Raw genomic sequence first — 13,895 nt, 5'->3', positions numbered from 1 at the left:
AAAAAAAAAAAAAAAAAAAATCTTTTAATTAAAATTAAAAAAAAAAAGCAAGGAAAAGGGAGTGACTGCTAACAGATACAAGATTTGGAGGAGATGGTAATGAAAATTTTCTGGAGTTAGTAGTAGTGATGGTTGTATAACATTGAGAATATACTTAAAACCACTGAATTGTACACTTTTTTAAGTGAAGGAATTTTATGATAAATGAATTATATGTCAATAAAAATTATAAATTCGGTCAGGCATTGTGGTTCATCCTGTAATCCCAGCACTTTGAGAGGCCGAGGCTAGCAGATGACTTGAGCCCAGGAGTTCCAGACCAGCCTGGGCAACATGGCAAAACCCCATTTCTACAAAAAAACTTTAAAAGTGTTTCCTTCAGCAGCACATACACTAAAATTGGAACAATACAGAGATTAGTGTGGTCCCTATGCAAGGATGACATGCAAATTTGTGAAGCATTTCATATATAATCATGAAAGAAAAAAATTAGCTGGGTATGGTAGCATGGGCCTGTACTCCTAGCTACTAGAGAGACTAAAGTGGGAGGATCACCTGAGCCCAGAGGTCAAGGCTGCAGTGAGCTGTGACTGGACTACTGCACTCCAGCCTAGGCAACAGAGTGAGACAGTCTTAAAAAAAAAAAAAAAAAATTAAATTCATGTGTAAATAACAGTACACACAAATAAAAAATCACAATTAACTGAGTACAAACTGATATGGCTAGCGTGGTGGCTCACACCTGTAATCCCAGTGTTTTGGCAGGCTGAGGCAGGAGGATCACTTGAGGCCAGGAGTTCAAAACCAGCCTGGACAACACAGCAAGACTTCTATATCTACAAAAAATACAAAAAATTGGCCAACTATGGTGGCGCACACCTGTAATCCCAGCTACTTAGGAGGCTGAGGTGGCAAAATCACTTGACCCCTGAAATTTTTGGTTACAGTGAACTATGATCACGTCACTGCGCTCTAGCCTAGGTAACAGAGCAAGGCTCTATCTCCAAAATAAAAAAGGCTGGGCACGGTGGCTAACACCTATAATCCCAGCACTTTGGGAGGCCAAGGCAGGTGGATAACCTGAGGTCAGGAGTTTGAGACCAGCCTAGCCAACATGGTGAAACCCTGTCTCTACTAAAAATACCAAAAAAAAAAAAAAAAAAAAATCAGCCAGTCGTGGTGGCAGGCGCCTGCAGTCTCAGCTACTTGGGTGGCTGAGGCAGGAGAAGAATCACTTGAACCTGGAAGGTGGAGGTTGCAGTGAGCCAAGATCACACCACTGTACTCCAGCCTGGGCAACAGAGCGAGACTCCATCTCAAAAAAAATGTTAGGATGAGGGTTACTTATTGGTACGATTGTAATTATCCTGGGACCTATAGAAGGGTCTTCTGGGATAGTCTGCCAAGTTTATTTTTTTTTATTTTTATTTTTTTGTCTGACTGGTATTCACCTTATAATAATTTTTTTTTCTTTTTTCTTTTCTTTTTTTTTTTTTTGAGACGGAGTCTCGCTCTGTTGCCCAGGCTGGAGTGCAGTGGCGTAATCTTGGCTCACTGCAACCTCCAGCTTCAGGGTTCATGCAATTCTCCTGCCTCAGCCTCCCAAGTAGCTGGGCTACAGGCAGGTGCCACCACGCCCAGCTAATTTTTGTATTTCTAATAGAGCCACCGAATAATTTCTTAAGGTTTATGTTTGATTGATTTGACTTTCTATATCTGTGTTTTGTTTTACAATAAAATTTTTTTTTAATTTTTAAATGACAATTTTAAAGCCAAAAAGTACATTAACTGAAATAGGAAATTCACTGGGTGGACTTAACTGTAGATTGGAGGCTGCAGAAGTTTGCAAACTTGAAGATAAATAGAAAGTATCCAGCTGGGGCCGGGTGCGGTGGCTCACTCCTGTAATCCCAGCACTTTGGGAGGCTGAGGCAGGCAGATCACAAGGTCAGGAGATTGAGACCATCCTGGCTAACACGGTGAAACCCCGTCTCTACTAAAAATATAAAAACAATTAGCCAGGCGTGGTGGTGGGCACCTGTAGTCCCAGCTACTTGGGAGGCTGAGGCAGGAGAATGGCATGAACTCGAGAGGCGGAGCTTGCAGTGAGTGGAGATCGCACCACTGTACTCCAGCCTGGGCAACAGAGCAAGACTCCGTCTCAAAAAAAAAAAGAAAAAAGAAATTATCCAGCTGGAAGAATAGAACTACATTGTAAAAAGGCCAGGTGCAGTGGCTCACACCTGTAATCCCAGCACTTTGGGAGGCCCAGGCAAGTGGATCACTTGAGGTCATGAGTTCGAGACCAGTCTAACCAACATGGTGAAACCCCGTCCATACTAAAATAACAAAAATTAGCTGGGTGTGGTGACAGGTGCCTGTAATCTCAGCTACTTGGGAGGCTGAGGCAGAGAGCGATCCTCCCATCTCAACCTCCCAAGTAGCTGGGATTATAGGCACATGCCACCGTGCCTGGCTAATATTTTGTTTTTTTATAGAGGCAGGGTTTTGCTATGTTGCCCAGGCTGGTCTGCAACTCCTTGGCTCAAACAATCCTCTTGCCTTGACCTGCCAAAACACTGGAATTACAGGCATGAGCCACTATGCCCAGCCAAATTCCAGGTATTTAAGAGAAATGAAAACATTTCTCAACAAAAAGAGTTGTACAAGGACATTCATAACAGCATTTATTCACAATAGCATAACAACCAAAATGTCCCATCAACAGGAGAATGAATATGCAAATTGTGGTCTGTTCATACAATGGAATACCACTCAGTAATAAAAAAGAACATTTTAATGACTGATTGAATGTTTTTTGTTACTGATTGAAGCAACACCATGGATGTACTGCATAGACATCCTTCTACCCTCACTGAGCATGGATTATTGCATTCCAGGCTGGAGTGCAGTGGTGCACAGAGCATAGATTATGCTCAGTGAAGGAAGCCAGACACAAAATAGTATATATTATATGATTCCATTTATATGATGTTCTAGATTAGGCAAACTAAGGTTAAAATAATCACAACAGCATTTGCCTCGGAAAATAGGGATATTGATTAGAAATGGACATGGTGACTCACGCCTGTAATCCTAGGACTTTGGGAGCCAAGGTGGGCGGATCACCTGACGTCAGGAGTTCAAGACCAGCCTGGCCAACATGGCAAAATCCCATCTCTACTCAAAATACAAAAATTAGCCAGGTGTGGTGGCAGGCGCCTGTAATCCCAGCTACTTGGGAGGCTGAGGCAGGAGAATCGCTTGAACCCGGTAGAGGCAGAAGTTGCAGTGAGCCGAGGTCACAGCACTTCAGCCTGGGCAAAAGAGCGAAATTCCGTCTCAAAAAAGGAAAAAAAGAAATGAACCTGAGGAAGCTTTCGGGGGAGATGGAAATGCTCTGTATAAGGCTTGCGTTCAAAATCTATAGGGCAGACTTCAGTCCAAACTCAGGCAGGGTTTATATTATAGTCCTGAGGCAGAATTCCTTCTCCAGTATACCAAAGCAGTTGTGGCATTTGTGTTTATGTATTGTGGATGACCTTTTGGTTTGTGTTTCAGCCAGCCAGGCAACCAAGCTGTTAGAACTTTTCTGACCCCTTCAGCTACAACATTGAATCCAGAATCTCTGATTAGTGGACCCATATCAGTAAAGTTGCCTGATGCAACTATGTTTCTTCTACCATTATCCCACACCATAAATATTCATTCCCACCCATATTCCCAGATTTTTGTCTGTCAGAAATTGGAAACCTCATGCAGTTCTTTTTTTTTATTTTTTGAGCTGGAGTTTCACTCTTGTTGCCCAGGTGGGAGTGCAATGGTGCAATCTCGGCTCAACGCAATGTCTGCCTCCCAGCTTCAAGCGATTCTCTTGCCTCAGCTTCCCAAGTCGCTGGGATTACAGGCATGCGCCACCACACCCAGCTAATTGTGTATTTTTGGTAGAGATGGGGTTTCTCCATGTTGGTCAGGCTGGTCTCAAACTTCTGACCTCAGGTGATCCATCCGCCTTGGCCTCCCAAAGTGTTGGGATTACAGGCGTGAGCTACCACGCCGGGCCCCTCGTGCAGTTCTTTTTGGAGTGGAGTGGACCTCCTCGTGGATCACACTTTCTACCTAACTTGGAGCCTGCTGAGACTTGAGGACTGCTGGGACTAGAAGAACCAAGGCAACTACCTCAAGGGACATACCTACAGGTTTTCAGGAAAACAGGGTTAGCCTTCTCAGACAGGGGTGGAAGGGCCGCTTCTGCTGGCAATAAAGACTCAGAAGAATTTAGGAGTTCATTGTCCTCAGCTTCAATAGGTTTGGTACATGCATCTGTCAAAATTGTACCATTCAAGTGTATGCATTTTAGTGTATATAAAGACACTTTGGGAGGCCAAGGCAGGAGGATCATTTGAGCTGAAGAGTTCCAGACCAACCTGGGCAACATAGTGAGACCTTGTCTCTTTAAAAAAAAAAAAAAAAAAAGTTACAGAAATAATTATTTAGTAATACTGTGATGGGGTGGGGTATGGGTACATTATGCTATGGGTTCCTTATGCTATTAATTTAATCATTTTTCTGTTAGAGGACATTTAGAGTTTATCTAATAATTTACAATTATTAAATTACAGTGAACATTTTAGTACATTCAGCTTTTTTGAATTTCAAATATTTTCTTCGGATATATTAGAGTAGAATTGTAAGCTCTAGTTATATGAGCATCTTTGAGGCCTTTGATGTAATTGGGTGTATTAGTTTACACTCCTATCAACAGTATGTGAGAATACATATCATATATTTTCCCAGGTCACTTTTTTATCTCATAATTGCTAAAGAAACTGTTATTCTAAAGACACTTAAGTGCTAGTATGTTACTAGTAGCCCAGATGTTGACTAGTTTATCCCATGGTATCTGCTTCACCTGTCAGAAGTGGGTCCCTAGGCTTTCCTGCCTTTTTTTTAATGGTAGTCTCTGCTGTAAGGGATTAGACAGGATCACCGCTGAGCCTCGTCTGCCCACTGACTGCAGTCGTGGCTGGGTGCTTCTTCTGGCCCTACTTTATGTCTCTCCTGACCATTTGAAGAAGAGACTGTGTTGCTGCTCCAGCTTGAAGGATTGTTGCCCTTCCTGCTGAGCACCTAGGACATGATTGAGCTCCTGGCCATATTGATAGATTGGTACTTATTAAACATCAACAGTGCCCCAGCAGCAGCATCTTGGGGCTTTTCTAATCAAACTTAGTAGCAAACTTCTCAGAGTATCAGATTATCTAAGTTCAGATTATTTGTTTTTCCCATCCCTAGGTTCACTGCACCTCAGGCAGAACTCTATGAAGCTGTTCTAGAGATCCAGAGAGATTGTTTGGCCCTCTGCTTCCCTGGGACAAGCTTGGAGAACATCTACAGCACGATGCTGACCTTGATAGGACAGAAGCTTAAAGACTTGGGAATCATGAAGAACATTAAGGAAAATAATGTCTTCAAGGTATTTCACTTCTCTTGACCCCAGTTCTCAAGAACACCTAGCATGCTGCTAGGCTTTTACCCTATATAAAGCTAATTCGATTTAGAAATGGGACAGATGCAGTGATTCATGCCTGTAATCTCAGTAGTTTAGGAGGCTGAGGCAGGAGGATCGCTTGAAGCCAGCCTGGGCAATATAGCGAGACCTATTTATATGTATATACAGATATATATATACACACACACATATATATATACACATACACACACGGGGTTTTTTAAGTAAAAAGAAAAGATTTAGAAATCATCTTTGTGATCTGTAAGAGGGATTTTAGCTTTAACATAGATTAAAACAAAGGAAGTCAGTACTTATTTCTTCCAGAAGATGGCAGTACATTCTGATTCATTACATGCTGCATAACTAGCTCAGTATTCAGAAAACGTAAAATGAAGTCTGGTGTAGACAGGGTGAAAAAGGAAACAAGAAATGAGGAGAAGCCTGGGAAATATAGCAAGACCCTGTCTCTACAAAACATTTAAAAGTTAGCCAGGTCACACTACTTGGGAGGTTGAGGTGGGGAGGATCACTTGACCCCAGGAGTTCAAGGCTGCAGTGAACTGTGATCGCACCACTGCACTCCAACCTGGGCCACAAAACAAGGTCCTGTGTCCAAAAAAAAAAAAGAGAGAGAGAGAGAGATTAACTTTTAATCACTTTATGGGTTATTCTGTAGGTCAAAGGAGAAGGTATTTGTTTAAGTGACATTTTTGAGACTTCAGCAATATTCCCAAAGGCCATGGCATTAGTGAATTTTTTTCTGCATCCAAAATGTGATGATGTTCAGTAAAAATGTAAAACCTCATCTTTAAAATTAAGATGCTAGATGCCCAAGTCAGATAGACCATTAGGCATCTCCTACCTACAAGTTAAGGCTTCTAGGACTTCTATTATCAATAAAAATGAAGCTGTAAATTGACTGTTGCTTGGGCCAACAAATCTTTAACTAACTGATGGAAATACCCAAGTTGGCTGGGCACAGTGGCTCACACCTGTAATCCCAGCACTTTGGGAGGCTGAGGCAGGCAGATCACATGAGGTCAGGAGTTCGAGACCAGCCTGGCCAACATGGTGAAACCTTGTCTCTACTAAAAATACAAAAATTTGCCGGGCATGGTGATACAAGTCTATAATCCCAGCTATTGGAGAGGCTGAGGCAGGAGAATCACTTGAACCCAGGAGACCAAGTTTACAGTGAGCCAAGATCACACCACTGTACTGCAACCTGGACAACAGACCAGGACTCCATCTCAAAAAAAAAGAAATACCCAAGCTGGTACGTGCCCAAAAGTATGCCTTCTCCACAAGTTGCTGTGAGATATTTAGGGTCTCCAGAGTGGATTCCTGAGAGGGATGTGTGAAGGAACATTGGAAAGAGAACTGTGGTAATAGTCATCCTCTCTTTCCCAAAAAAAGAGATTTTTTTTCTTTCTTTTATTTTTACCTTTCCTGTGGTACTGAAGAAAACAGACTTTCATTTGCCACAGTCATTAGTTGGGATTACCCAAGTCAGCATGTATGTAGTATATTAAATAGTGGGAATGGAAGTGTGGATTGATGAGAATGCCATTGGCAGAATTGCATATAAGAGGCTGCAGTTTTTCAGGTACCTTTAAGTATTAGCCCAAGGAGGGATTAAACTGAAGTGGCAGAACCATGGGAGAGATAATAACACATATCTCACTGATTTATACTTGCCCAGCATTCCCCGTTAGAGGTCATTGCTCTAATGATACTGTGATAATTATCTTTTCCAGGCTGCTCGAAAATACTGCCCTCATCATGTTGGCCACTACCTCGGGATGGATGTCCATGACACTCCAGACATGCCCCGTTCTCTCCCTCTGCAGCCTGGGATGGTAATCACAGTTGAGCCAGGTAAGGAGAGGTGTTATAATAGTACTATGAGGTAAACATTTGTTTGTTTGTTTTTGAGATGGAGTTTTGCTCTTTCGCCCAGGCTGGAGTGAAGTGGTGTGATCTTCACTCACTGCAACCTCCGCCCCCCAGGTTCAGCGATTCTCCTGCCTCAGCCTCCTGAGTATCTGGGACTACAGTTGTCCACCACCACGCCTGGCTGATTTTTATATTTTTAGTAGACGGGGTTTCGCCATGTTGGCCAGGCTGGTCTCAAACTCCTGACCTCAGGTGATCCACCCATCTCGGACTCCCAAAGTGCTAGAATTACAGGCCTGAGCCACCATGCCCAGCCACATTGTTTGTTTTTACTTCAACCAACGTAATTAAGTTAGAAGAGACAGGAAAAAAAGTCTCTCCAGTGTGGAAGATAATTTTATTTTACATTTATCTTTCGTATTCTTATTTAACATCACACAATTTGTTCAATTTGACTCCTCCAATGAACAACTGATGGAGAATACTTCCTATATATAGATATATAGAAATGAATAGATATTAAGAAATGAATCTTTTTTAATCCTGCCTTTCCCAGGGCCAGTTTGTACTGGTCTCCCATTTAGTAGCTGGGGGCTGCTCAAGCTTCCAGAGCCCCCGGTGCTTGCGTGCAGAGAGACAGGCAGACACACTATGCTCTCAGTTTCAACACCTCTGCAAGCTGCATTGAACTACCCAGCACCATCCCACTCATTAGTACCCAACGCCTTCCTCGTAAGCTTCAGAGAAAGCTAACAATCGGATACGTTACCTAACTTGAATGGTCCTGGGTGCTGAGCAGGATTCTGAAGAGGAGCAGTGGCCACAGTGGTGTGTGAAGATTGATGTTGTCAGAGTTGATGGTTAAATATTGATGCTGGTTTTGTTTTGAAAACTGATCTAAATTTTAGATTTCAGGTATTGTGATCTCTATATAAATTATGGCTGTGAAATGTCTTTTATGCCACCCTTTGAACCCAGTCATACATTGCTATCTGTGGCCATAGCTATATCGTTTGGTTCAATCTGGTTGGTACACAAGCGCTTCCTTAACTGCGCTCCATTTTCCTTTGCTGATCTTTTTCAGTTTTTTAATCGTAGAGCAGGATCTGTGAGGATAGTGGAGGAAGTTTACAACTTGTTTAATATAAAAAGCCCTGGTGTGTGTCTAACTTCATGATTAGAAAGGGTACCTACATTTTTCCAAATATACATTAAAGTCTTTCAGTTTCTCTCTTACTTTATATTATACACATCAGATATATTTAAACCTTATAATGACTATTTCTGCAGCTTCCAGTTGTCAAGTTAGTTTCTTTTCATACAGTTTAAATATATTTTGTCTTTATTTTTGCAAAGTGCTCTTTTTCCAGGGGACTTTTAGGCAGGGGAAGAAAGCACTTATATAATCTGCTTGTACCCCACATATATTGACGTACTTTTAAATTAAGTAACTTTACTGGCCTGCTTGAGCCACTGGAATATGACAGAATCATGATCAGCATTGCCATAGTTGTATTGAGCTTGTAGTCCAATATAGATAACCACAATAATAATTTTAGTAATGATACCAACATGTGTTGACCATTATATGCCAGGCACTTTGACATGTATTATCTCATTTAATCTTCACAGCTTTACTAGGTAGGTACCATAAAGATCCAGTATTATAGAGGAAGGAATTTTAACCCAGAGGTTAACTTACTTGCCCCAAACCACCCAGTTACTGTCATTCCTGAACAGCGTGTTCTTCTTTCTACTTCACAGGCATTTATATTCCAGAGGATGACAGAGATGCCCCAGAGAAGTTTCGGGGTCTTGGTGTACGAATTGAGGATGATGTAGTGGTGACTCAGGACTCACCTCTCATCCTTTCTGCAGATTGTCCCAAAGAGATGAATGACATTGAACAGATATGCAGCCGAGCTTCTTGACCTTCACTGCGGCCCACATGCACCTCAGGTTCAAGATGGGTGTGTGCTGGCAGCCCTGCACGTGTGCTTTCTGAGTGTCTCTGTGTATGCATTAATATATGTGTTCCATTTGGGAGCATAGCAGCTGTGTGAATGTATGTAATCGTGTGTGTGGGGTTTTTTTGTTTTAAGCAGTTAGAAGTCTGGAAAAAATGAATTTTTGAATAGTATGTTACTGCAGCTTTGGTAACATTAATTCTATAGAATTAATGACCAGAGCAATTTTAATTTTTAAACATAAAGGTCTTAGTTACATATATCCATGCATTCCAGTTAACACATTTAAACATATGGAAATTTCACTTCTTCTTTCAAGTCCTTCCCTTTCTATACTTTTGCTGAGATCCACCCAATATCATAAGAAGTTTGTGTGATTCCTGTATTTTTAGGTAATTACCAAGGTCTCTGCCTACACGAAAATTCATCTGTCGGTGATTGTGGGTGGCCAATACATACCTTCTGTAACTCCTCCCTACCTGTTCTAGATCCTGCATATCTACTGGAGCCATATGAGCCCTCAGGGGCACTGGTGTCCTGCAGTCTTACTAGTCACCCACAGTCCAGGTTCCAGCACCACTAGCTACCTACCAAACAAAACACTTTTGAGCTTTTCTTCCCATTTGGTTGCCTGAGACCTGGAAGGTGTTTAGATTCTTGATAAAGAAGGAAATGGAAGAGAAAGAAAATTGTATATGTATATACTAAAGATCCAGACATCAGGTCTGGGCATAGTGACTCAACGCCTGTAATCCCAGCACTTTGGGAGGTTGAGGCAGGTGGATCACTTGAGACCAGGAGGTCAAGACCAGCCTGGCCAACATGGTGAAACCCTGTCTCTACTAAAAATACAAAAATGAGCTGGGTGTGGTGATACATGCCTGTAATCCCAGCTATTTGGGAGGCTGCGGCATGAGAATTGCTTGAACCTGGGAGCTGGAGGTTGCAGTGAGCTGAGCTCATGCGACTGCACTCCAGCCTGGGTGACTGAGCGAGACTCTTCCTCAAAAAAAAAAAAAAAAAATCCTGACATCCTGCCATCTTTTCTCTTCGATTTAAAGATGATTTCTTAATGATGGCTTCAAAAATTAATAAAAAGAAAAGAAAAAAGATGATTTCTTTCCCAGACATCCCTGCTCCCTCTATAGATTCTTGATGCACTGACCCTCACGGGTTAGCCTTGTAGCTGTTGTGCTATGCAGAAGCAGATCCTGTACTTACTTACCCTGTCAGAGTCACAGTAGTGGCGCCCAGTTTTCAGAGAAGTACCCCTTATGTTATTCTGTGATTTCCTCTAGTGCTAATAGAAACAAAATACAGGATCTACCAAATACCCATAAATATTCTATGATTTTTATCTTTCTCTGATATTAGCATTGGGAGTGCAGTGGTAAAGAGTCATATTTCTTTTTTTTTTTTTTTTTGGAGACAGAGTCTTGTTCTGTCACCTGGGCTGGAGTGCAGTGGCGCGATCTCGGCTCACTACAACCTCCACCACCCGGGTTCAGGCAATTCTTCTGCCTGAGCCTACCAAGTAACTGGGACTACAGGCGCCCACCACCACGCTCAGCTAATTTTTTGTATTTTAGTAGAGACAGGGTTTCACCCTGTTGCCCAGGCTGGTCTCAAACTCCTGAGCTCAGGCAATCCGCCCACCTTAGCCTCCCAAAGTGCTAGGATTACAGGCATGAGCCACCACACCTGGCATAAGAGTCATATTTCTTTAAAAACAAACATTGGATACAATTATACAACAACTCAATTTGCAAGGTGAACAGGGCTAGATTACCACAGATAGCTTATTTAGGAGCTTCTGTGATAGAGGGAAGCTTTAAGAACCAGTATGTTCACCTCCTTTAAACCTGGATATGAGCTCAAGATGTATAAAGCATGCCAACTGTTAGAACACAAATTTGAGGGTTTCTTAAAAAAACAATTTGTATTAGGGAAGCACAAGCTAGGGGATTAACAATCTCTGCAGTGCTGGAAGTTTGCCTGTCTTATCAGGGAAACCCAGGGTACACAGTGAAAAGCAGACAGGCAGTGACTTCCTCAAGAGACAGATAATGTGAAAACAAAAGTGATACAAATCGTATCCTGACAGTGGTAGCCCAGGAATGCCTGGCTTTGCGCACCTTATCTAAGCAGCTCTCAGAATGGAGGCTGCACAGCTGGAGTCTCCATCCCCCATACCCACCCTCCCACCTCCCTCCAATTTCTCAATCCAGCACTACTTTTTTTTTTTTTTTTTGAGATGGAGTCTCACTCTGTCACCCAGGCTGGAGTGCAGTGGCCAGATCTCAGCTCACTGCAAGCTCCGCCTCCCGGGTTCATGCCATTCTCCTGCCTCAGCCTCCCGAGTAGCTGGGACCACAGGCGCCCGCCACCTCACCCGGCTAGTTTTTTGTATTTTTTAGTAGAGACGGGGTTTCATCGTGTTAGCCAGGATGGTCTCGATCTCCTGACCTCGTGATCCACCCGTCTCAGCCTCCCAAAGTGCTGGGATTACAGGCTTGAGCCACCGCGCCTGGCCCAGCGCTACTTTTTTAAAAGAAGGGGAGAGAAACAACTCCACAACTCTGGCTTCTCACTTCCCAGGCTCTGTGCCCCCAACAGCCCTTTCCTTGAATTGTGTTTCCTTTGTTCATTTATAATCCAGGAATAAGGAATTTCATTTTCTTCTCGTATCTTTTTTTTTTTTGAGATGGAGTCTCACACTGTCACCCGGGCTGGTGTGCAATGGCAAGATCTCAGCTCACTGCAACCTCCGCCTCCCAGGTTCAAGCGATTCTCCTGCCTCAGCCTCTCGAGTAGCTAGGATTACAGGTGTCTGCCACCACACCCGGCTATTTTTTTGTATTTTAAGTGGAGATGAGGTTTCACGATGTTGGCCAGGCTGGTCTTGAACTCCTGACCTCACGATCCACCCACCTCGGCCTTCCTAAGTGCTGGGATTACAGACGTGAGCCACCGCGCCTCCTGTATCATTGTCTATGGTCTAAACTTTTCTAGCTAAAAGCCTAGGTGGCTTGTATGTATGGCAGCATGCTTGGACATGAAACAGACTTCCGGTTAGATTCTAGTCAAGTTCTATAGATGTTACTGGTAGGCAGAAAGGCTGTTATGGAATTCTTTTTTTTATTTTTATTTTTTTTTATTTTTTTTGAGACGGAGTCTCGCTCTGTCGCCCAGGCTGGAGTGCAGTGGCGCCATCTCCACTCACTGCAAGCTCCGCCTCCCAGGTTCAAGCCATTCTCCTGCCTCAGCCTCCCGTATAGCTGGCACTACAGGCGCCCGCCACTGCGCCCAGCTAATTTTTGTATTTTTTTAGTAGAGACGGGGTTTCACAGTGTTAGCCAGGATGGTCTCGATCTCCTGACCTCGTGATCCGCTCGTCTTGGCCTCCCAAAGTGCTGGGATTACAGGCGTGAGCCACTGCGCCCGGCCATATTGTGGAATTCTTCTGGTGACTTTTAGTCCCTGACCCAGGTATATTGTCCTTTGAGTCCCAGATTAACTAACTATAGCAGCTAAGCATTTGAATCAGACTTCTCATAGCAATATTATGGGTTGTCTGATATATTCAGGATTTGTTGAGCAGATAATTATGCACAGTGCTGTGTGTGATCTTATTCATTCTCAGCCTTGCCACAGACATACCCCACATTTCCCTTTAGTTTTTTTTTTTATACAGAGAATGCTATTGTTATTGGATATCAAATAATTTTATTTTTCTAATGTCGGGAAATGACCCATTCCACTTAAGTCAGTTTTCCAAATAATTAAAAAATACTTCAGAAATAAAATGTTTCCAAATATTTCTTAAAATTCTTAAAATTTAGATTAAAGTTTGCTGATCTCTTACATTTAATAAAGCTGGGACTTGAAGACTTACCATAGTTTTCAACTGCCTTGCAAGTTCATAAACTTGTAAGGGTACAAAGTGAATAAGATAAATTCAGAGTTTTAAGGTAAGGGCTTTATATTAGCTTTTTTTTTTTTTTAAGGTTTTTTTGTTTTGTTTTGTTTTGTTTTTGTTTTTGTTTTTGAGACAGAGTCTCACTCTGTCACCCAGGCTGGAGTGCAGTTGCACGATCTTGGCTCACTGTAACCTCCATCTCCTGGGTTCAGGCAATTCTTCTGTCTCAGCCTCCTGAGTAGCTGGGACTACAGGCACATGCCACCATGCCCGGCTACTTTTCTGTATTTTTAATAGAGATGGGGTTTCACTATGCTAGCCAGGATGGTCTCAATCTCCTGACCTCATAATCTGCCCACCTTGGACTCCCAAGGTGCTGAGATTACAGGCATGAGCCACCGCATCCGGCCTTTTTAAAGTTGTTAATTGACATATAATTGTACGTATTTACGGGGTACATAGTGATGTTTTGATACATATAATATATAATGATCAGATCGGAACAATTAGCATATCCATCACATTGAACAATTATCATTTGTGTTGAGCCTTTAGTTCTTTTTTTGGGGGGGGGTACACAGCCTTTTTTTTTTTTTTTTTT

General features: G+C 42.5%; 1 protein-coding gene across 2 annotated transcripts in view; it reads left to right on the top strand.

Moving 5' to 3' along the window:
- XPNPEP3 (X-prolyl aminopeptidase 3, mitochondrial) overlaps window positions 1–13,895 on the top strand; it is a 121,348-nt gene that overhangs the window by 60,449 nt on the left and 47,004 nt on the right. The window contains exons 8-10 of one of the 2 annotated variants that reach the window (XM_011964154.1): window positions 5,296–5,476; window positions 7,270–7,390; window positions 9,173–9,367. In XM_011964154.1, the coding sequence (XP_011819544.1) occupies window positions 5,296–5,476; window positions 7,270–7,390; window positions 9,173–9,339 (469 nt within the window). In that variant the 3' untranslated portion in view covers window positions 9,340–9,367. Of the gene's footprint in view, window positions 1–5,295; window positions 5,477–7,269; window positions 7,391–9,172; window positions 10,406–13,895 lie in introns of those variants that run through there. The other variant, XM_011964153.1, reaches the window with a different exon arrangement.

This window comes from Colobus angolensis, unplaced genomic scaffold, assembly GCF_000951035.1.
Source record: "Colobus angolensis palliatus isolate OR3802 unplaced genomic scaffold, Cang.pa_1.0 Scaffold65, whole genome shotgun sequence".
Taxonomy (NCBI): Eukaryota; Metazoa; Chordata; class Mammalia; order Primates; family Cercopithecidae; genus Colobus; species Colobus angolensis.
Note: the sequence above shows the minus strand (reverse complement) of the source record. Positions and strands in the feature narration are given on the sequence as shown.